The 23,135-nt window shown below is 32.3% G+C and overlaps 1 protein-coding gene and 1 long non-coding RNA gene across 3 annotated transcripts; both read left to right on the forward strand.

The window, feature by feature from the left end:
• Nucleotides 1–515: 515 nt before the first annotated feature.
• On the forward strand, nucleotides 516–11,534 carry LOC111715091 (tubulin polyglutamylase TTLL5). The gene is made up of 11 exons (XM_023490344.1): nucleotides 516–551; nucleotides 1,376–1,424; nucleotides 2,323–2,391; nucleotides 3,755–3,862; nucleotides 4,803–4,862; nucleotides 5,221–5,334; nucleotides 5,726–5,895; nucleotides 6,254–6,294; nucleotides 7,823–7,974; nucleotides 9,312–9,404; nucleotides 9,986–11,534. Exons 3-11 carry the CDS (start codon nucleotides 2,329–2,331, stop codon nucleotides 10,142–10,144), a joined length of 960 nt encoding a protein of 319 aa, XP_023346112.1. The 5' UTR covers nucleotides 516–551; nucleotides 1,376–1,424; nucleotides 2,323–2,328; the 3' UTR covers nucleotides 10,145–11,534.
• Nucleotides 11,535–16,517: 4,983 nt separating this feature from the next.
• LOC111715092 (uncharacterized) lies at nucleotides 16,518–22,595 on the forward strand. 2 transcript variants are annotated; one of them, XR_002768169.1, is made up of 5 exons: nucleotides 16,518–16,915; nucleotides 19,325–19,393; nucleotides 20,032–20,125; nucleotides 21,309–21,401; nucleotides 21,768–22,595. It is a non-coding gene; the product is annotated as an uncharacterized LOC111715092 (long non-coding RNA). The 2 variants fall into 2 exon arrangements; XR_002768168.1 differs by lacking the exon at nucleotides 16,518–16,915 and having other exon boundaries at nucleotides 17,628–19,393.
• The last annotated feature ends 540 nt before the right edge of the window (nucleotides 22,596–23,135 follow it).

Here is a 23,135-nt window from a genome sequence, read left to right on the forward strand (position 1 = left end):
TAAAACGAACTAAAACAAACTAAAACAAACTAAAACAAACTAAAACGAACTAAAGCAAAGTTAAACGAACTAATAAAACTAAAACGAACTAAAACGAACTAAAACGAACTAAAACGAACTAAAACAAACTAAAACGAACTAAAACGAACTAAAACAAACTAAAACAAACTAAAACGAACTAAAACAAACTAAAACGAACTAAAACGAACTAAAACGAATCAAGAACAAATAATATTTTTGCGTTAGTTAAAAAAAGTTTACAAAACGAACAATATGCAAAATTGAACTTTAGGATATTTTCGAATATGCTGAGAAAAAAGTGTTTGCAAAACTATCATTTAATCATTCATTTCATGGTATGGTCATCATCATATGTGTAATTTTAAAGATAAATGTTGTCATTTTTAGAATTGTTAAACTTCCCTTTTGCCTTTTATTGGATACACCCTAACAGACGAACAAACAGATAGACAAGCAAAGTATATATATATGGATATATATTGTGAACGCAGGGTGAGATCTAAGTTTAAAACAGGATACGAAACAGTCAGGTACACCTTCATTAACATAAGAATATATTCAATTGCAGATAGAATATACAGAGAGTGTCTCTAAAAACACTCAGATCCATAAAACGGTGGAAAAAATAAATAGCTAGCAATTGTACACTGTACAGTGTACACCAATTTTTCTTAATATTTTTATTTTATTTATTTATTTTACTCCATATTTTTATTTTCAAGACTTGAAGTTATGTAAAAAAGATTTTAATAGAAAATACAATATATTTAAATCAATTTATGGGAACGTTGTTAGAATTTACATCTGATCTTCAAAAAAAGAAAATGTTAAATCTTATTTAAAATCTGAAGTAAGAGGAAAAATTCCATTCTGATGAAATCAAAATAAGTTTTACTAAAATAATAAAGGAATTGAGTCTTTGCCACAAACTCTGATTTTATAATCACTATAACTTTGAAACCAAATGCTGTAGACCTTAGATATTTCAAACTATGAATTCTGTTAGATCAAATAATCTAAGTTTGAAATATCAAAGGTTTACAACATCGGGCTCTAAAGATATTGAGGTTTAAATATTTGAATTTGTTCCAAAGACTCAATTCCTTTACATAAATATAAATTCATAAATACAAAGATAAAGTTTGTCTTTCTGTGTTTTTCAGAGGAAAAAATAAATAGTTTTATTCTAATTAACGGGGCCGGGTTTACTGGTGTTTCCAATATACATGTATTCGTTAAAAATAATCACCCTCTCTCTTTAGAAAAAAAATTTTTACCTCAAAATCTTTCTAAATATCATTCTTGAAATATTAAAATAGAATAAATAGAATAAATTAATTTTAGTTTTATATAGGAAACGAAGCCAAAGTGCTGGAGGCAAAATAGAGAAGAAATCATTGAAGGCAAAAATAAAACCAAAACAGATTAAAATTAAGCGTTGCATAATTTAGAATAATTTAATAATCTTTAAAAGTGAAAAAATGATAAAGTTTTGTTATAAAAAGTAAAAATTTAATATTTTAATCATTGACCTCAGATATTGCACAGAATTCGATGTAAAATTTATATATCTACCATTAAATGGTGTCAGTACTTTTAAAACTTTGCAATAGCCTATTTGTAAATAATATATCAAAAATTGTTAAAAACAAGTTTTTAGCAAAGGAAAAATTTCTAAAAGAGAGCTTAGCACTACGACTGTTAAACTTCTGTTACGGTCTTAAATAGTTAAATAGTTAATCGCCTGTTCAACGAAATAACCAACCTTAAATTCCCTACTTTTTTATTTCCAGGGAGGATAATTACTTATCCTCCCTATTTACAGGGAGGATAATTACTTATCCTCCCTATTTACAGGGAGGATAATTACTTATCCTCCCTCTTTACAGGGAGGATAAGTAATTATCCTCCCTGTGATCCATACAGATTTATCAAATAAATAGTTCTCTAATTTTTTTAGAACCCCAAAAAGGTCTTGGAGGCCCTCGGCTCAGTGGTTTTCCCCTCAATTTAATTATCCTCCCTTAATCTCCCGGTTAAGTAGTAATTAATAGTTATAAGTGAACACGTCACACAGCCATTGTGCAGTGTGCACAGATCCCTTTTATTCAATAAGTCGCTAATCAAACTTCAAGATTGCTTAAAGTCTTCTGCCTATTCCACAGTTTTATAGATCCCACTTGAAATAAAAGTGTGTAACTTTTATGCTCCGCGTTCAGTGGAAGTTTACCAAGAATCCAAAAGTCGCCTTCCTAATACACTGTTTCATGGATCTCGCAAGGTTTGTTTTCTGGGAACTAGGAAGATATGTCCGAAGAAGGGGAGGATGAAGATAAAAAACCTTCTCCGATAGAGGCAAGAATAGCACAGGTAAACAGGATGCAAGTTTTAGTTCCATTTTCTCTTCATAGGTGTCTCTCCATGCAAAGATGACAATGCCCGATTTTTAACAGTACCCTTGAAAGCTTTGTCTGATCAAATATGAATTAGATATTAATGTTTTTGTTTATTTTCATTTGCGGGTTTTCTGCGAAATTGACGTGCGCATTTTTTGTTGGAGCAATGGAGAAACTCGCAGAATTAAATGAACACTTTTCGATTCAGATAAGCGCCGGTAATTTACACATTTTTTATCAGATAAATGTTTGAATGCTACCGCTTTAAATCGGGCATTGCCATCTTTGCATGGAGGGTCACTTGAACCCTTTCAGGAATGACCCAAGCTGGTTTAACAATTCGGTATTTGTCCCACATTTGACCGTTTAAAAGTATATTTTTAAAACAGTTTTGTCGGCTGAGACGGTTTAAAGGAAAAAGTATACAAAGGCAAGTACAGAGTGACCCATAAAGAATGAGCCTGTAAGATATCGACCCGAAACTCTGTAATTTTAATAATTTTAAGGCTGAACAAAGTCTTACAGTCGATCGTTAAATTGTTTATTTAATGATTACGTAACGCATGAATCAAGTAGACAGTTGCAGGAACATGGATCACGTGGATTTAACGGTTCTGTCAATATTCCAGAAAGCTGTGACTTTCGATCACAATTTGACCCATTAAACATAATTTTTTTTAGCCTTTTTTCTTAAATACTTTTTTGTCGGCATATGCATTTTGAATGAAAATGTATAGAATAACAAATTCGTAAAGTAAAAGATGGTTGAAATATAGACCAAAACACGTTTTATTTTCAGTAGAAGAAACCGAATTCTATTCACTCTAGTTAGTCCAGTGTGGGATATAAGGAAACAGATAGTATTACTTTTGTACGTTCGTCTCTGAAGTCTCATCCTTTGTGGGTAACTCTGGACTAAGTTTTAAAGATTATTAAGTTGAACTAAAACCGCGATTGAATTTAAATATATAGCCCTGGTTAATACTGGGTGGCCCATATATTACTTTGGTCATTATTGTTTCAAAAAGAATTTGGTGTAACTTCAAGTGCACAACTAATTTAACAGTTACATGCATGATTACTATAGAAACAATGCCCTTTAAGCCTGAATCTATGCCACAATGAGGAAGATATCATCGTTTTTCTTTCTCAAAATTTATGGAAGTTTACTTCTATGACCCTGCTGCATAAATCACTTCTAAAGAAACCCCAAAAAGATATTATCATTTTTTAGATAATCAAAAATAAGACTAATGTTTGAAAGGTACCACAATTGTTAATTGGGTGGGTGTGCAACTTAGAGAGTTACTTGACAGTTCATTTAACATGTGTTGTAGTATGAGAGACCCCTGAGTAAAGGAGTGAGAACAGGATATAAAGAGAAGAAGGAGAAAGATCCTGAAAACCTGGCAAAAAGGAAAACGGAGAAAAAAGAGAGATCACAGGTTAAAAACTAAATTTTTTTAGGAAAAAGAAAATTAAGAAATCAGGAAAAACTAGGAATATTCTTCAGAACTGAATACTCGTCAAAATTCAAAATTTTAATACATTGATAATATTTCCAATCCTACGAATGATGTACACTTTTGATATTTCAGTTTGCGGATTGATGTATTGATTTTATTTTGTTATTTTTTTAAAATTTTTTTTTATGTTGGGAAAAGAAACAATTTAATTTTGATATTTTAAATTTTACAAAAAGAACATTTATATATTAATTTTTTTTGACTCGATGGCTTGTTGATATTTTATCAGTTATGTTGGTATAGGAGCGAATTTAAAGAATTTGAGCTGAATATTTACTGCCAGTTCAAATTTTAACCACCGATTTAATGTTAAAGATTAAGGAAGGATTTGAATCAGTGATTCAAATTTGAACCGTCGGCAGGCAGTTCAAATTCATGTTAATTTTATGAGACAACAAGTTTTCGTTTATTTGGATTGCAGGTTTGTCCATATTCCTTATATAAGTGTATTTAATATTCTTGCTTTATTTTAATTAAATATTTATCAAACCAACTTCTCAAGATTTTTCAACCAACATAAGGAAGTTTTCTTCTAACAAACGTTTTAAGTAATACACTTAAATTGGTAGTTAGAATGTTTGATTGATGGTCTGGCAATAATGTCGGATGCCCGCTGTATTAAAGTACATAAAGTTAAGGTTTCTGTGAAATTTGTTTAAAAATGCATGAGTGAGTAATGTTAATGACCGAGCTGAGCAAAATCTAATGAACATCATTGACAATAGTTAACCTATATTACCCTCGATAACTAGTTCAGTCATTTCAAGATTGTTTATGTGGTTGTAACCTAACAGTCTGATTTGGATTAAAATTATAGACCATCATCAGCCTCTTATAAACAAAACTTTTGCATGTTTAGGTTCTGCGTGAGAAAATGGTTAAAATGATTGAATCGGGATTACAACTTAGTGAATATCAGGTTAGGGTACAGTCGTCGATATCATTTATCTGATATCATATAAATATTTAAAAATATTGTAAAATCTTATTAAAATAAATTATTAAAGTTAAAAAATACGAATTTATTAAAGGTGTGAAACCGGTGTTTAAGAAAAATGGCAACATCTTTTTGTCTGAGTGTTTGTTTGTTTTTATCCAAAAAATCTTAAAACAGCTGAATCGATCAGGCCCAATTTTTTTGTGGTAACTCGCATGATCCCAGAGACCATGATGAAACATTGCATAACATCATTTAATAACTTTGAAGACTCATACCAAAAGATGTGTACAAACCGTCCATAAACTTATTTGATAAACTAGTTAACTTTTTTTTTTAGGCTCGGAAGGCATTTGCTGTTTATCTTCACTGCATCCTACAGAGACTTTCAGATTTTCATCCTGAAAATGGCGATCAAAACCAGATTGATCTAGTTCTTAAATTCCTACAGAAGGTATTAAAACCAGATTGATCTAGTTCTTAAATTCCTACAGAAGGTATCAAAACCAGATTGATCTACGTTCTTAAATTCCTACAGAAGGTATTAAAACCAGATTAATCTAGTTCTTAAATTCCTACAGAAGGTATCAAAACCAGATTAATCTAGTTCTTAAATTCCTACAGAAGGTATCAAAACCAGATTTATCTAGTTCTTAAATTCCTACAGAAGGTATTAAAACCAGAATGATCTAGTTTTTAAATTCCTACAGAAGGTATCAAAACCAGATTGATCTAGTTCTTAAATTCCTACAGAAGGTATTAAAACCAGATTGATCTACGTTCTTAAATTCCTACAAAAGATATAAAAACCAGATTGATCTAGTTCTTAAAAACGCCATATTTAGGCTGCTCTGAGTTTACGTGAATCCTATTCCCTGAAGCCCCCCAGCACTAAGCTGAACGGGAAGGACCGCGCAGCGGTGGTGGCCAGCGAGCTCGGGGACTTCCTCGCACACTACAAGAAGGAGACTGAGATGTTCACGGTCTTCAGGGAGGAGGCAGGGATGATACCTAGGTAATGAGAGGGCGGAGGACGAGGGGGGAGGTGAGGGCTATTTTTTTGGGCTGGAAACTTTTTGTTGGATACTCATATTCCTGATTGCTCAATTTCAATATCCACTGAGAGCACTTTTAATTTGAGGACCAATAGTTGATCTTAATAAATAAAAAAATTCTTATTTTAGACATATTTTTAAAAGAGATAAATAAAAAAGTTCTTACTTTTGACCAATCTGTGATGAAATTAAAATAATCTAATTTTAGACGTATCTTCGAAAGAAATAGATAAAAAATTCTTATTTGACAGATATAATTAAAAAATCTTATTTTTGACAAACCTTTAATGGAGATAAATACTTGAATTCTTATTTTAGACATATCTTTGAAGAGTTCATAGCATTTGCCAGTGATTCAGGTATAGAGTTTTTTTTCTACAGTGGGTCTCGTTAAACTGTAACTGTAGCGTTTTTAAACGTTTTGGACCGTTTTAAGAAAAATTTGAATAAAATTTCAGATTTCAGAACTTTTTTATGTTTACGTTTACTGCACTTTGCAATATCTTTATTCTAATTTTTTTTTTAATGGAAAAACGGTCCAAAAACGATGGTTACAAAATAATCGTTTTGCGTCGTTTTTGGGTTGTTTTTTTGCTTTTATCTTTTTTTCAGGTCAAACTTTGTAATAAAGGTAAATGTTTAGAGTAAATAAATTTGAAAACATTTGCTCTTTTACACTGTGTCCTATTTTGTTCCTGAAAGAAAAAACGAACCAAAAACGAACTGAAAACGAATCAAAAGCGAACCAAAAGCGAACCAAAAACGAACCAAAAACGAACCAAAAACGAACCAAAAAACGAACCAAAAACGAACCAAAAACGAACCAAAAACGTACAAAAACGAACCAAAAACGAACCAAAAGCGATCCAAAGACGATCCAAAAACGATCCAAAAACGAACCGAAAACTAGCCAAAAGCGATCCAAAAACGGACCAAAAACGAACCAAAAACGATCCAAAACGATCCAAAAACGAACCATTAACGAATCTGTGAAACAGGAAGACATAATTCCTTATGTGTTTATACTTGATGTTGTTCCAAATAGTTTTAAACACATTTTATTAAGTCAAATAGGTCTGTGTTCATAGTACAATTTACAATTGCTGTGCACATGTTTTTATTGTTTATTGAACTATTAAAAATAATAATGTGAGTCTAACAGTCGTCTTCAATTTCCACAATTTTATGCTTCCCACTGTATTATAAATATCGTAAATAAAAACAATTATTGAATAGTGATTCCAAACTCCAGGCCTTCATTCTATGCACAAAATACAGATTAATCGCAATTAAACCTAGTTTCTAATCCCTAAACCTTAGCACCCTGATTCCTCATATCGTACAGACCATTGTCTTTTATAATTAAGAAATTTGCAAGATTAAATGGTTGGAATATCAAAGGGACAATAGCGTTCCTATATTAGCATACACAATATTCATTGTAGTTCCTATATTAGCTTACACAATATTCATTGTAGTTCCTATATTAGCATACACAATATTCATTGTATAGTTCCTATATTAGCTTACACAATATTCATTGTAGTACTAAATTAGCATACACAATATTCATTGTAGTATTAAATGACACTCCAGTTTAAGAGGGATATGCCTGATTCACCATGGCAAACTTAAAATCTTTAACTTATTAAAAAATAGAAAAATTATTTATTTTTTTTGAAGCTTTTAAGGTGCTTAATTCTGACAATGCCTCGATTGTTTCTGAAGCAGAAATCCGCGGTCATGTTTGGAAAATAATCCCAAAGATAAAAAACATGGATATCGCGTTTTTACTTGATCACGCAAAAATTATAACACTACCGTTGTGAATCGAACTAGGGTTCCGCTTGAAAACTCGTGTACAGTCCCTTTAAAACCCTTTTTTAGATCTAGAAGATGTGCTGACCCTTCAAACTAAACTATACCGTTGTGCCCATATATTCCTGGGTAAATGTTTGCCGCCCGTCACCTCTAGAAGGAATCCTCTACTAAGAACAGCCTATGGTATATCTCCAGATAGAAACCTGAGGGATAGACAGGTATACTAGTCTTTTTTATTTTTCACAAAAAATATAATCCTACGTAAAATATTGTTTTCTTGCGATAGAAGCGGTTTTATTTTCATCTTATGTAGTATTAGATATACGCAAGCATGATTTGCTCACAATTATAAAGTTATGATCACAGACTGCTCATTAGCTCCAATTGTATAGGCTAAGTATGCCTTAAGTTGTCCCGGCACGCATGCTACATTTCCATAAGAGGTTTTTTGACTGCCATCTAACAGCCACTTTTTGTATGTAGTACCCATTTACAATTTTTAGTTAAACGCTCTAACTTTTAGCATGGAACGTAAATTAAGTCTATTTTTGAAGATTATGTATTTCGTACCCAAAGGATCCTTAAATGTCCCTAAATGCAGACGTTTGTTTATTGGATGTGTACTCCAGTTGTACCAATAACCCCTGATGTGGAAAATATCACATTTTCTAGCCTTTGATAGATCTCTATTCTCTTATCTCTGGTTATGGCAATTATTACATAGTTGATAACACAAGAGTACTGAAAAGCAAGCCAAAATATAATGAGAGGCTTTTATTACTCTTCATTGAGTAAATCTTCCAACGTACAATGTTGAAATATCGATTTTTATTACTCTGAATAAGTAAAATGTACTGATGAAAATTAGTAATATTTCGACAAAAACGGTTGCATTTTCAACAACAGTTTATCTCATGATATAGTAATTAGTAAACAGTTATTCCTCAGCAGGCCCTACAAATTATTAACTGACTAGTTCCTGAGCTATTCTAATATATCACAGTTAGAGATGGGCACAGTTATTGTGAACGAACAAAAAGTTTTCGTGAACAATGGTATCGTTCAGAAAATAAAACGATAGATGGACGAATGAACTTGAATCGTTCAGAGAAATGAAAAAATTATTGGTTTTCTGAAAACAAATAAAAATAAACGAAAGATTTAAAATCCTTCGAACGAACTCGAAAAGACGATATTTTTTACTGAACAAACAATTTTTCCAAAATAATTTAAAAAATGATAGTTTTTTTATCGAACGAACGATTCATAACTAACTTTTGAAAGGACGATCGTTTTTTGTCTGAACCAACGATTTTTCTTAACAATCGTTCAGTGAGAAAACAAACGAAATAGATGGAAAATGAACGAAAATATTGAGAGCGAACGAAATAAAATGTTTTTGAACGATTGAAAAAAAACGAATTGTGAACGAACGAAATGAACAAAAAGCCTACCGTACCCACTGCCCATCTCTAGTCACAGTGAAACCCTTTCTACTTCTAATTTGATTAAATATGGACGTAGTGCATGGTCTTTAATTTAATCATGTTTGTAGTGTTCAATGAGAATGTCAGCTAGAGCTAACCCTCCTGTATCTCCAATGTATCATTTACCTGTACCCTCTCCCCCTCGCTGTATAGATATACAGGTAAATTACCCTCTCTACCTCGTTGTATAGTTATACAGGTAAATTACCCTTTCTACCTCGCTATATAGTTATACAGGTAAATTACCCTTTCTACATCGCTGTATAGATATACAGGTAAATTACCCTCTCTACCTCGCTGTATAGATACAATACAAGAAATGTAAACTATTGGTAGAGCTCACAATTTAAAATAATGCAAACATCTTCAATAATTTTTGTATTTGTTGTTGTAGGTTTTTAAACTTTTCTAAATCAACCATTTTTATACATTTTTTCCCTCTAAACTGGCCGGCCATAACCAGGGAGTAAGGAATAGAAGTGAGATATAACTGACGCGGTTCGCCCTACCATATGAGCACACATGCTTTGCAGACGGGTACTCCATTTGAATAAGAAATATTTGTCTGGTGTACAATTACCGCGTATACAATAACCTATTTTGAATATTTCTTATTCAAATGGAGTATCGTCTTCAAAGCACGCATAATCATATGGTAGGGCCAACCGCGTCAGATTATATCTCCCTTCTATCCCTTACTCCCTGGCCATAAACCACAAACATTAAGTCTCTTTTTATCTAGACCGGAGCAGGAGAAGATGGTTTAACTGGAAAGGAAGGTGGCGGGGGAGGAGGAGGAGGAAGGGGAGGAGGTGGAGGGAAGGATTCTAGAAGAATAGAGGAAGGAGTTTATCTTAGAGAAGGATATCCCCGGGTTGCCTCAGCGCCCCTGCAATCCTAGCGATAAGCTAATTAGTATCAAGCGATTAGCTAATTAGTATCATGATTCAGTCCAAAACCTGCTCAGAAAAATTGTATCTTTTGTTGTATCTACAGTGAGAACCAGAAAACTCTGAAATAGGAAGACGACTTTTAGACTTAAGTTCATTAAAATCAGAAATGTGCAGTGTAAACAGACCGTTTCACTTAATAAGTGATTTATTTACTTACAAGTAGAGCTATTCGGTTCCTCTTCCTATTCCACAGTTTTGTGGTTCTTACTGCATTTGGATTTCCTTGACATTTTTTTCTTCAAACATGTTTAGACTTAAATGATTTATCCGTAATTAGAAATTACTTTAAACATTTGAAAGAACACAAAGTTTTGTTCGAAATTGTGAACAGATAGTTAGGCATGTTTCACACACCTGATATCCCTCTCAAAGGCTAGGTGAATTTCACATAAAGCTTTAAGGTTACTTTTTTGCAGCCGTTTATAATCCCTAAACGTTTCTACGGTGAGAACCAGAAACCTCTGGAATAAGAAGCAATCTGAAAATGTATTTAATGCTGCACTGTTGCAAAGTTTTACCACACACTTAATAAATCACTTATTAGTGAAATGGGTCTGTACAGTGTACATTGTCGCGTGTCATGTTCTTTGGACTATTTACAATCATAGCTTAAGTCTAAAAGTCGTCTTTGTATTCCACAGAATTTTGGTTCTCACTGTGAAGGCAAAAACCGAACCAACTAAATGCACACATAACTAACTGTAGCTTACCTAATTCGTTTCTCAAACAGTTCTATTAAATTGTTAATATTTATTTTTTTTAATTAACCCCTGTTATTTACTCTCAGTGAATGCCCCACCTAAAAAATATTTTCAATTTATAAATTTCGATTTTATAAATTCTTATTGATCGGCAAAGTTAGACCAAAGAGTTAACAAAATCATTGATCTGGAAGAATTAATTCTAGGTTAATTCAAGCCAATATTTCCAGAATTGGGAACTTTTGAATATGCGCATTAGATTAAACTTTAACGGATTATCTCTTAAAAAAAATTTTAAATTAAATAAATTTTTTATTTGGAATTTTAGATTTTTTGCTGTTGATAACTTTTGTTTAAGTTTGTTTGCATTAATTGAAAATGTTTATTTTAACCTATATCAATACATACAAAACAGAAACTAAATCCCTACCCTACCCAGGGCTGTTTTTTCATCCGAAAGGGACTGTAAGCCCAATTTCTAGTGACCGTTCATGCATAACAGTATCCTTTAAAGCTTTGACTGATCAAGGTAGAATTAGATATCAACTTTTATGAATAAACAATGATTATTTTCAATTGTGGGTTCTCTGCACAACTTAAACCAAGAAAAAAGACAATATCCACAAAAATAAAGGTTTCAAGGGTACCATTGTAAATCGAGCATTGCCATCTTTGTATGGAGGGTCACTTGAAATTACGCTTACAGTTCCTTTAACCCTGAAAGTCTGAAGAGGACAGTTTCTGCCCCTCCCCCACCAATTTATAAAATAAGATAGTTTCCCGACAACCTTGTATATTTCATAAGTTTAAAATAGCTTTTTGAAACTGCCAAAATCTATAATTTGTCAAGAAATATTTAGATAAAAAAATCTAAACACTTTGTTTACATAAAAGGCTACTGCAGATTCTGGGAGAAATGTAAACAAACAATGCAGTACACTTTTTAAATAATAGTAATTTCTTCTTTATTTCTTGCACTATATAACTTGTGAATATCATGCTTGTAAATTTTGGCAACTAATAAAACCCTGTGATATAGATAGAGACTCTTGACAACTTATTTTTATGTGGTCATAAAAAGAATGTTGGCAAATTATTTTTGTGTGGTCATAATGGGATTGTTGACAATTTATTTTTGTGTGGTCATAAAGAGATTGTTGACAGATTATTTTTGTGTGGTCATAAAAAGACTGTTGACAACTTATTTTTGTGTGGTCATAAAAAGACTGTTGACAACTTATTTTTGTGTGGTCATAAAAAGACTGTTGACAAATTTTTTTTATGTGGTCATAAATGGACTATTGACAAATTATTTTGTGTGGTCATAAAGGGACTATTGACAAATTATTTTTGTGGGGTCATAAAAGGACTATTGACAAATTATTTTGTGTGGTCATAAAGAGATTGTTGACAAATTATTTATGTGTGGTCATAAAAAGACTGTTGACAAATTATTTTTGTGTGGTCATAAAAAGATTGTTGACAACTTATTTTTATGTGGTCATAATGGAACTGTTGACAAATCATTTCTAAATGGTCATAATAGGACTGTTGACAAATTATTTTTGTGTGGTATTAAAGGGAATATTGACAAATTTTTTTTGTGTGGTCCAAAAGAGATTATTGACAACTTATTTTTGTGTGGTCATAAAAAGACTGTTGACAAATTTTTTTTGTGTGGTCATAAAGAAATTGTTGACAAATTATTTTGCTGTGGTCATAATGGGATTGTTGACAAATTGTTATTGTAAGGTCTTAAAGGAACTATAGACATCTTATTTTTGTGTGGTCATAAAAGGACAGTTGACAATTTATTTTTTTGGGGTCAGAAAGAGACTGTTGACAAAGAGGATTATGAAATCCTCAAATTAGTAGCGTTGGATCCTGGAACCAGAGAAGACCTACTCAACTGCTTCTCCTGTAATAAACTCGTTATTTATCACGTATTAATTATATCTAGAAGCATTAAATGTAATTCTAAAGTAATGACCCCAGACAGCAAATGAATCATGGCCAAAAACAAAGCCTCCCGGACAGAAATCAGCTCGAGAATTGGACGAGGATGGCAATCTCAATCTAAAACTTCTTATCCACGAATTCACAAGTCCTTCATCCTACAATTAGCTACTTCTGGAGCTAATAAGCTAAACCTTATCTACTCTCTGGCATTGTTTTAGCTTTAACTTTTAAAGTCCATTTCTTTCAACATGACCTTGCTTGCGTATATTTAAAGGGAAACTAGTAAAAGCATGTCTGCGTGTCTGTGTGTTAGGGGTAGAGGGGGAGTGAGACCCACGAGGTGAATGTGGGTCAAAAAACCCCAAGAAATATGGAAAAACTACCGTTCATATAATAAAGATAGATAGATAGTCGAAGTCTCACGGATAGATAGATAGTTAAAGTCTGGTGGATAGATAGATAACGTCTAGTAGAAGGATAGATAGATAGATAGATGGAGACCAACTCTCTCTTTCTTTGTTCCGAAACATTGCAGGGACTATCCTACCCTCTTCAACATTCAGTTTCGATTTCTATTTTTGTTTGAAACTTTCAATCATATTTATTTTCAAATTTCTCTAATGTTTGAGGGAAACCTGAGAAACCCTTAACCCCGGAAACCGGCGTTTTTCACTCCACTCCGCTACATTTAGTTTCATGCCTAGTCTTTGTCGAAGCTGCACCCGGAGAAATCGAGAAACCCGTGTACGCAAAATCTAGTGTTATTGTTAGCTGGGATTCGATCCAAAATTTAGCCTGAAACTCTGCTAAAAATGAAAATAATTTACGAAAATTTAAACAATAATAAACCCGCAATTGTTTCACAATGCCGGTCGTCTGTAAGAAACAGGTAAGAAAACATATTTTGATGAAACCAATATTTTTAATGGAAATTATTTAATTTCTAAAATATATAAATCAATTTTAAAGATCTGATTATTTTCAATTTTTTAATCATGGTAATTAAGTTTTTTGATTTTTAATTAAATTATTTTTAAAAGTTTTTATTATTCTTTTTTGATCCATGATTATTAAACAATGGAAGCAAATGTCGACTTGAAATGGAAAAAATCTGCGAATTGTGGTATTTCAGAAATGTTTTTTTTTTAAAGTTTAAAATTAAGTTTTTCATTATGATTATGGATTCATTAGGAAATTTTTATAATTTTCAATTTCTATAGATCAATTTTTTAGACCAAAAACCTTTATGGATAAATTTCTCTGTTGGATAAAATGTAATTCCCATGTTCATGAATGAATTTCTAGGCTTTTGGATGAGACTTAATGCCCATGATTTTGGATGAATTTCTAGGCTGTTAGATGAGATTTAATGCCCATGATTTGGATGAATTTCTAGGCTGTTGGATGAGATTTAATGCCCATGATTTGGATGAATTTCTAGGCTGTTGGATGAGATTTAATGCCCATGTTTATGGACGAATTTCTAGGCTGTTGGATGAGGATGAAGTAGAAGACTGGATGAAGGATGTTGTTAGTCTTGAACAATTAGGAATTTATTAATAGTTAAACTGTTTCTTACCACCTTTCTTTAAAAAAAGTTTTCCCTGATATGAAAATATTTTTTGTATCTTTTAAATCCTCGTTATTTTTTTCAAGGATGACTCAAAAAATTTTCAAAAATGAAGAAAAAATCATGCTTGTTGGAAATGTTCTTTTTCGTGCTTTAAAGTGCGAAATCTCTTTGTCTCTTTCTTTGTATAAAGATATGTTTTATTTGTGTTAACGACCTTTTCTACAAACTTTTTCATCTTTGTTAGAAAGTTTCTCCGCAAAAACTGAAAAAGAAAGACGACATTTGTTTTGGTTTTTATCCTTTTTGCGGGGGAAATATGGATCAATGTGAATCGGATTTTGATTTACTTAAGTCATAATAGTCGTCTTCCTTCTCCGCAGTATTATGGGACCAACTATGTTTCTTTTTCCTGTTTCCGCAACAAACATATGGGAATTTACTATTGACTTATAGACAACAAATGTTTCAATTTTCATTATTTTAGATATATTTAAAAATTTTGATTATCCAATATCTTCATTAACTTTTAGTTCACGAACAAAGAAAGTATACCTTACAACCTCTTAAAAAAGTAAGACGATATTTAAGTAGATTATTTAAAGAACGTAGCGTCCATACAAATTCAGAAAGTTGTAATATTCAACTCGGATCGTAAAATAACCAATTAAATTTCAAGCAAATCATTCAGATATTACAACATAATGTCATCGATTATTTTTCGAAGCATTCGTATATAGTTAATATTTCATAAAATTTGTTATTTGTTTATATACAATCCACTTCAAACAACTTTTTTTCCGCTAGGTGTCTCTGCCACGTGTAATCATTCAAAGCATCTGGCGGCCAACTATTTCGGCGTTTTAAATGCATTGTATACAACGAATATTAAATATTAACTATATACGAATGCGTCGAATAATCGATGACTATTGGGTGTAATATCTGAATGATTTGTTCAAAATTAAATATTTTTTTACGATCCCAGTCGTAAATTGCACTTTTTTGAATTTGTAAGTCATTGTAAGTCCTTTTTAACAATTTTCTACTTATAGACGCAACAGATAGAAGTAAACATAGTAGCAATCAAAAGCAATTATTTTTCGCTGTAAGCCGATACCCCCCTTTCTTTTTTCGCAAACACTCCCTTTAAACAAACCCTTCTAAAATTAAAACTATAATCCAGTGCCCCAGAGCCATTTTAAAGGATTATTGGGTTTTTATTGTGTCACCCTGTAGTTTGAGTTTTATGGTTGGAGCTTATTAAAGTTGACACATTACTACTCTTTGTCCTGTGCTAAGTAAAAGTACGTTTGAGAAGTTTATGTGTGAGGTTAGGTTGGGGTGTGTGTATGTTGAACCTGGGCCTTTAATTCCCTAATTCACCTGTCTGATGCCTTGTTACCTACAGCAGAGCCCGAAATTTAAAAGAGTATCGTTGAACGAAACTCCCGAGTTTCCTTTTTGGGGTCTTGGCAATTGTGTAAATTTTGATTTAAGAAATTTAAAAAAATGAAGAATATGAAGAAACTTAATAAAATAATTTTTCACAACAAAAATATTGATATCCACAAAACTGCCTAACCCCATTCTTGAAACCCGGGTTTCAAAACTGGTTTTCATAACGATACCCTGTCTTAAGTTTTGGGCTCAGGCGGTTCTAGCTTTTATCAAAGAACTTTTGATCACAATTTGGCCTAATAAACATTTTTTTTCGTTTTAATCTGAAAAACTCCGTATGTTTAAAGATTGTTTAATTATAGACCAAAATGAGATTGAATTCAAATTGAAGAAACCAAATAAATCTCGCCCTGGTTAGTCCGGGGTGTTAGTTGAAGGGGGGGGGGCATATACAATATACAAGACAAATTTCCAGACATCTCACCCCTCACCTTAAATAACGTTTTCTAAGACTAGGCCTTGTAGTTAAATCGGTAAGAACCACCAGACCCAGAAAAGGAAGACTTATACCCAAGTCATGATTTTAAATAGTTTAATCAAAGATAATATATATATAGATATGCAGGCATATACCTGCGTAATATGTATTGGAACTTACATGTAATATAGAGATCAGTTATAACCAGAACTCCACTTTGTAGAGTAATTTGGGGTTTGTCGATACATACAAATTGAGATCTTACCTTGAGTATTGGTATTGATCTATTTGATAATCACGGAATTGTGGCCGTGATGTCCGGTTTGAGACATTGATCAATGGATTGCTAGTGTCCATATTTACGCCAATAGCTAACAAGTGGCGATTATAAGTCATAGGATTGTAGCCGTTTTGGATCGTGTCTTATTTGAGACATTGATCAATTGATTGCTAGTGTCCGTATTGACATCCATAGCTAACAGGATCGCGCCAAGGTTGTGGCGTTGATAGTTCCTGGGATTGTAGCCGTGTGGATCCTGTCCAGTTAGAATTGAATCATGGACTAGTTGAACCTGGACTGATACAGTTCAATGTGAAGAAACTTTTAAGAGTATGGCATTTACTACATACAGTGTTAACAAACCCATTTCACCTTAGTGACTTAAGTTACTAGTAGAACTGTTTGCTTTGTTACAAAATCAAATACGATTTAGCATTGCTTTAATGTCGTCTTTTAATTCCAAATTTTTTGGGTTCACTGAATTTCTTTAGTTCTATTTTTGATTTGATTCTATCAAAGCTTTGTAAAGACTCCTTTATACCGCGCTACTCACTCTGAATTAAAACTTTTTTTCTTTTTTAGACCTTTTCTATATGTGCAGTGAAACATCACAATAGATTTTTTATCGTGTGCTTTTTCAAATTTGTGAACATTCTCTGCAAGAACCAACTGCAGGAAATCAGTATTGGAGGCGTATAATCCTTTTATATGTATTTTTATGGCTTAATAGGGGTGCACTAACTTTTACAGCTTTTTATCTAATTCAAACCTAGCTGGATCATACAGGAGTAAAGAGCGTTTGAGGGCGGGGGAGGGGGTAGAGGCGTAGTTATACAGGGGGTTTGCCGTAGGGGGGGATATTTCTCTCTATATGCCAGCCATGTGCGCTCTGTTTATTCAGAAAAGAGCTTAAATGCACAAGCCATTTAACAATACATTGTAAACTTGAGCTTGCTTTATAGTTTAAATATTTTTAACAAGGTTTTTATGGCTTTGCACCCGTTTTTCTCTAACTAGCCTTACCCCCCCCCCCCCNCATCTAATCTCTTTTCCTTCTAGTAGCATCTAATCTCTCTTCCATCTAGTAGCATCTAATTTTCCTTCCTTCTAGTAGCATCTAATCTCTTTTCCTTCTAGCAGCATCTAATCTCTCTTCCTTCTAGTAGCATCTAATTTGCATTACTTCTAGCAGCATCTAATCTTCCTTCCTTCTAGTTGAATCTAATCTCTCTTCTTTCCATTAGCATCTAATCTCTCTTCCTTCTAGCCGCATCTAATCTCTCTTCATTCTAGTAGCATCTAATTTTCCTTCCTTCTAGCAGCATCTAATCTCTTTTCCATCTAGCCGAATCTAATCTCTCTTCCTTCTAGCAGCATCTAATCTTTTTTCCATCTAGCCGAATCTAATCTCTCTTCCTTCTAGGCGAATCTAATCTCTCTTCCTTCTAGCAGCATCTAATCTCTTTTCCATCTAGCCGAATCTAATCTCTCTTCCTTTTAGCAGCATCTAATATTCATGCCCTCTAGTAAAGTATCTAGTAAAGTATCTAGTAAAGTATCTAGTAAAGTATCTAGTTAAGTATCTAGTAAAGTATCTAGTAAAGTATCTAGTAAAGTATCTAGTAAAGTATCTATCAAATCTCCCACTGATCTAATAGCATCTAACTCCCTTCCTGGTTTAGACATTGATAGCTGAGTGGAACGAACTGTACCTGGATTATAGATACGTGTTCGAGAAACGGATATAGAGTATAGGGCATTTACTACATTCCTTCTAAGGAGCATCTTCCTAACTTCTTGTAGCATCTAATCTCCTTATCATCTAGTAGTATCTAATCTCCCTTCCTTCAAGTAGCATCTATTCTACCTTTTTTTCAAGTAGCATATGATCTTCCTCCCTTCTAGTAGCATCTAATTTCCCTTCCTTCAAGTAGCATCTAATCTCCTTCCTTCAAGTAACATCCAATCTACCTTCCTTCAAGTATCATATAATCTTCAGCTCTTCTAGTAGCATCTAATCTTCCTACCATCTATTAGCATCTAATATCCCTTCCTTCTGGCTAATAGCATCTAATCTTTCCTCCTTTTTAATCCCTTCATTTCTAGTAGCATATAATCTCCCTTACTTTAGTAGCTCCTAATCTTACCCTTCTGGTAGCATCTAATCTCCCTCCCTTCTAGTAGCATCTAATCTCACTCCTTCTAGTGGCATAATCTCCCTTCCTTCTAGTAGTTTCTAATCTCCCTTCCTTCAAGTAGCATCTAATCTCATTTCCTTCTATTGGTATCTAATCTTCCATTCCGTCTAGTAGCATCTTATCTTCCCCTTCTAGTAGCATCTAATCTCCCTTCCCTCAAGTAGCATCTAATCTCCCCCTTTCAAGTAGAATATAATCTCACTCGTTTCTAGTAGCATCTAATCACCCTTCCTTCTTGTAACATCTAATCTCCCTTCTGTCTAGTAGCATTTAATCCCCCCTTTTAATAGCATCTAATCTGGTTTGAGGTTTAATATTATGTTGAGTCGTTTAATAGTTTTTTCTAATTCCATGGGGCGGTTTTACGTTTTCCTATTCTAAGGCCGATTTGAAGTTTTTCTAATCTCAAGCCGATTTGACATTTCCTACTCTTAAGCTGATTTGACGTTTAACAAATCTCAAGCGGTTTAAAACGTTTAATGCCCCCCCAAAAAACCGGAAAAATCAGGACGCAAATGTAATTCTTATTAATTTTTCGTAGGTTTGTGCTATGTACACCTGTAAACAGAAACCAGCTTCAACTCCTAGCTGCAGCATGTATTCTCCTTAGGTTAGTTGGATTTGAGGTCCATAACATCTGCAGAATATGAAGACGATTGTTAGAAGTTTTATACTAAAACGATGAACGACGACTTTTCTTTTAAAGTTTGATCTTTAACAAGCTTTTTTCAAATTAGAATTTTACAAGTAACAGAGAGATGCTTCTCTTTTTATATTAAATTTTTAAAATTTTACTTTCAAATTTATTTAGCGAATTTTATTTGTGAATTTTAATTCAAAAGTGAAGCAAAAATATATATTTTTAAATTTGCATTGAAGCAATGAATCAAAAAACATTAAAATCATAAAAACTTTATAAAATTTAACAAATTATAGAGAAACAAATTATTTTATAACCCTAGATCAAACAATTTTTTAGATTTCAAAAATCCAAGAAATAGGCAAAATTTAGAAGCTTTGAGGGAAATCTCTAGAAACCCAAATCGACATGTTTAAGGGAAAAAATGTTTTAGGGATCTATGTTTTTTTTTAAATGCTTGCGATGGCCCATTAAAAAAAGAAAGTAAAAAAATTTATTATGTTTGTTTTTTAAGTTAAAATGAATATTTGTTGTCTACGTGTTGGTAATTTTGCAAAAATATTCATATTGTCCCAGAGTTGTTTTCACTAAAATCTTGTTTTTTGTAGTTCCAAAGTATGTTCGCAAAGCAGGGGCTGTGTTGTCGGATGTAAACAGTTAATAGACTATTCAGATAACTGTATAACTAACAACCAACTCCTGGTAAGATCTCTTATAGAAAAAGGGTGTCACAATAAAAACTTCAACTTAAAGCATGCCCTAAAGGGTGTCTGCCCTATCAAAAATATAAATAACTGTCGAATTTTGAATCGTCTTCGATGTTCAAAACAACTAAAACCATATTGTTTTAATTCCGGGATTTCCAAAATGGTGGTCTGTCTGTTATGTGCCTTCTAAAAGATATTAATTCATTTTCAAGAATAAAAGAATCGTCACTTAAATAATTCAAACAATTCACCCAATAATTCAAAAGGACAATAATTGAAGAAACGGATGAAGAAAGGACAAGAAATGGAGAAACTGATGAAGAAAGGACAAGAATTGGAGAAACTGATGAAGAAAGGACAAGAACTGAAGAAACGGATGAAGAAATGACAAGAATTGGAGAAACTGATGAAGAAAGGACAAGAACTGAAGAAACGAATGAAGAAAAGACAAGAATTGATGAAGCTGATGAAGAAAGGACAAGAATTGAAGAAACTGATGAAGAAAGGACAAGCATCTCTGAAATCTCTGAATATGATCCATCTATTAATGATTGATAAGGAAGCTGTCTACGTTTGTTAGCTCGTAATATAACTGACCTGACAAATGATAGACAGCTCTTCCTTGTCAATCTAAACCTTCATCACGTTCATATATAGGTGTACAATCTATATTTACAGTGCAGTACAGTACACTTCAGCATCGACAGCACTCATTTACATTTATCAATGATTTCATGATCATACTCTCTCCTGGTTTTAAACAACATTCATTTTCTCCATAATATATTTCGTTGAAAACCACAACATCTTCAGATAGAATTGTTAAATATATGTAAAATGAAGAACACATAAAAATGAATAATCAAAATAGTCATGTTATATCAAAAACAAAAACAAAAAATAAATCCATGTATCCTCTATAATATCCTCTTTATCCCTGTATAGTGTATACACTGTATCCCTGTTTCCCCTGTATCCCTCAATATCTCTTGTATAAAACTATATCCTCTAGATTTCCTTTATATTCTGTGTCTCCTGTTTCTCCTGTTTCTATATCTCCTATATCTTCTATATCTCTTGTATCTAGGATATGGAACTACCAGTAGTATCTCCCTGTTTTGGAATCTATGTCTGTATCCCTCTATATCTCCTATATCCTCTATATCTCTTGTATCTAGGATATGGAACTACTAGTAGTATCCTCCCTGTGTTGGGATCTATACCTAGAGCCTGCTGCAGAAGATGCCTGCAACCTTATCACTGATCTTCAGGTATTTACAGTTGTTGGCGTGTATTCCAAAAAAATAAAGACGACTTTTCTATCAAGTTTGGCAAACATTTTTCATAATAAAAAGTTTATAAGTAAGCAAAGAGAAGTTGTTTAATAACAGCTTCTCTTGTTGTACCCATGTTTATGTGTATCAGTGTTGTGTGAAAGCTTGGCGAAATAAAGATTGAAATCGAAAGTCGACTTAAATTTATTAATATATACGACGACCACTGTAGGATTATCCAATTCTTTATTTTTCAAACTAGAATCAGATATTACAAGATTTTAAAATCTTTTTATAGGTTTATAGGTTTGTTTTTTAATTAAAATGCCAATTTCTTTAGATTTGAAAATTAATTTTGTTCAGGTATCTAGTTGACTAGTTTATCAGTTGATCAGTTGATCAGTTGATCAGTTGACCAGTTGACCACTGCCTTCCGATTTACGGCCTGATAACCTCATCAAGTGACCATCAAACTTTATAATTTAGACCAAAATGTTGTCACCAAAAAGAAAAGATTGCATTTAATAATTAAAATTCACTAACATTCCTAAAATATAAAAATTCCGCCTCAAATTATTTTACGTTAATTTAGTGATTTTAGCCAAATTTTCATGTTTTAGGAACAATTTTGAAACAAGTGTTTGTATATATGAAAATGAAGACGACATATTTTCGTCTAAATTGTCCATGTATCCTCTAATATTGTTGTGATTTCCTTGATTAATCATTAAATTTACACGAGAATAGAGTACAAACATGGAAGAATGTTATCTTAAGATAAATGTTTACTTATGTAAAAATAACATTTTCCCAGTTTTGTAAAGGACTATTCTCACATCTTTACCAAATTGTATATTTTTTAGCATTTATATTCATTTAAGAATAAATTTACAATTTATACTATGTAGTTGAATTTGTAATAAAATATGTTTGATCGTTGTAATACTTTAGTGTGCAGTAAAACCCGAAATTTCGGAGACATCGAAAGAATTATAAAATGTCGTCTTGACAATCTTCAATGGGTTTTATACAGAGCGTCCCATATCATATTAGATTATCTCCAAGCTTTAACGCCAAAACAACACATAAAACTAGAAAAGCTTAGAATGTCCAGCAAGAATATTTTTATATTAGCCTAATTAAATTTTTCAAAATGATTTAATCTTCTTAAATTTTCTGATTAGTCCTGAAAATCGTAATTTAGACCCATTAACGATCTTAAACATGATGTGGGACACCCTGTTTAATTACACTTAAATCTCAGTAATTATAAATTAAATGAATAGCTATGAAATATTCGGGAACTGTTTTAAAGAAATCCATATAATTATTCATTAAAAAAAACTAAATATCTGCAGCATTCTATTATCAGTAGTTTAGAAGACGACATTTTATGCATTCTCTTTCCCTGTCTACTAATTCCTAAGTTCTGGGTTAAATGCTGTATAGTTACAATTGGAATATAAAAAACAACTTTTTAGATATGTTCTCATCAGGACCTATTCTACCTTTTCCAAAAAAAAGTCCTTTATATAAAATAATATTTGTGATTTTCTTTTTGAATTTTACGAAGTTTAACTGCAATCAAAGTTTCAAGAAAAAGAAGAAAGAAGAAAAGAAGAAAGAAGAAAAGAAGAAAGAAGAAAATCACTTGAAAAAAGTTCCAAAATTGTTTAAAATTTTAGTGCATTCAAGAAAAATTAGAAAAGGAATCTGAAAGCTATTATTTCT

This window comes from Eurytemora carolleeae, unplaced genomic scaffold (assembly GCF_000591075.1).
Source record: "Eurytemora carolleeae unplaced genomic scaffold, Eaff_2.0 scaffold600, whole genome shotgun sequence".
Lineage (NCBI taxonomy): Eukaryota > Metazoa > Arthropoda > Copepoda > Calanoida > Temoridae > Eurytemora > Eurytemora carolleeae.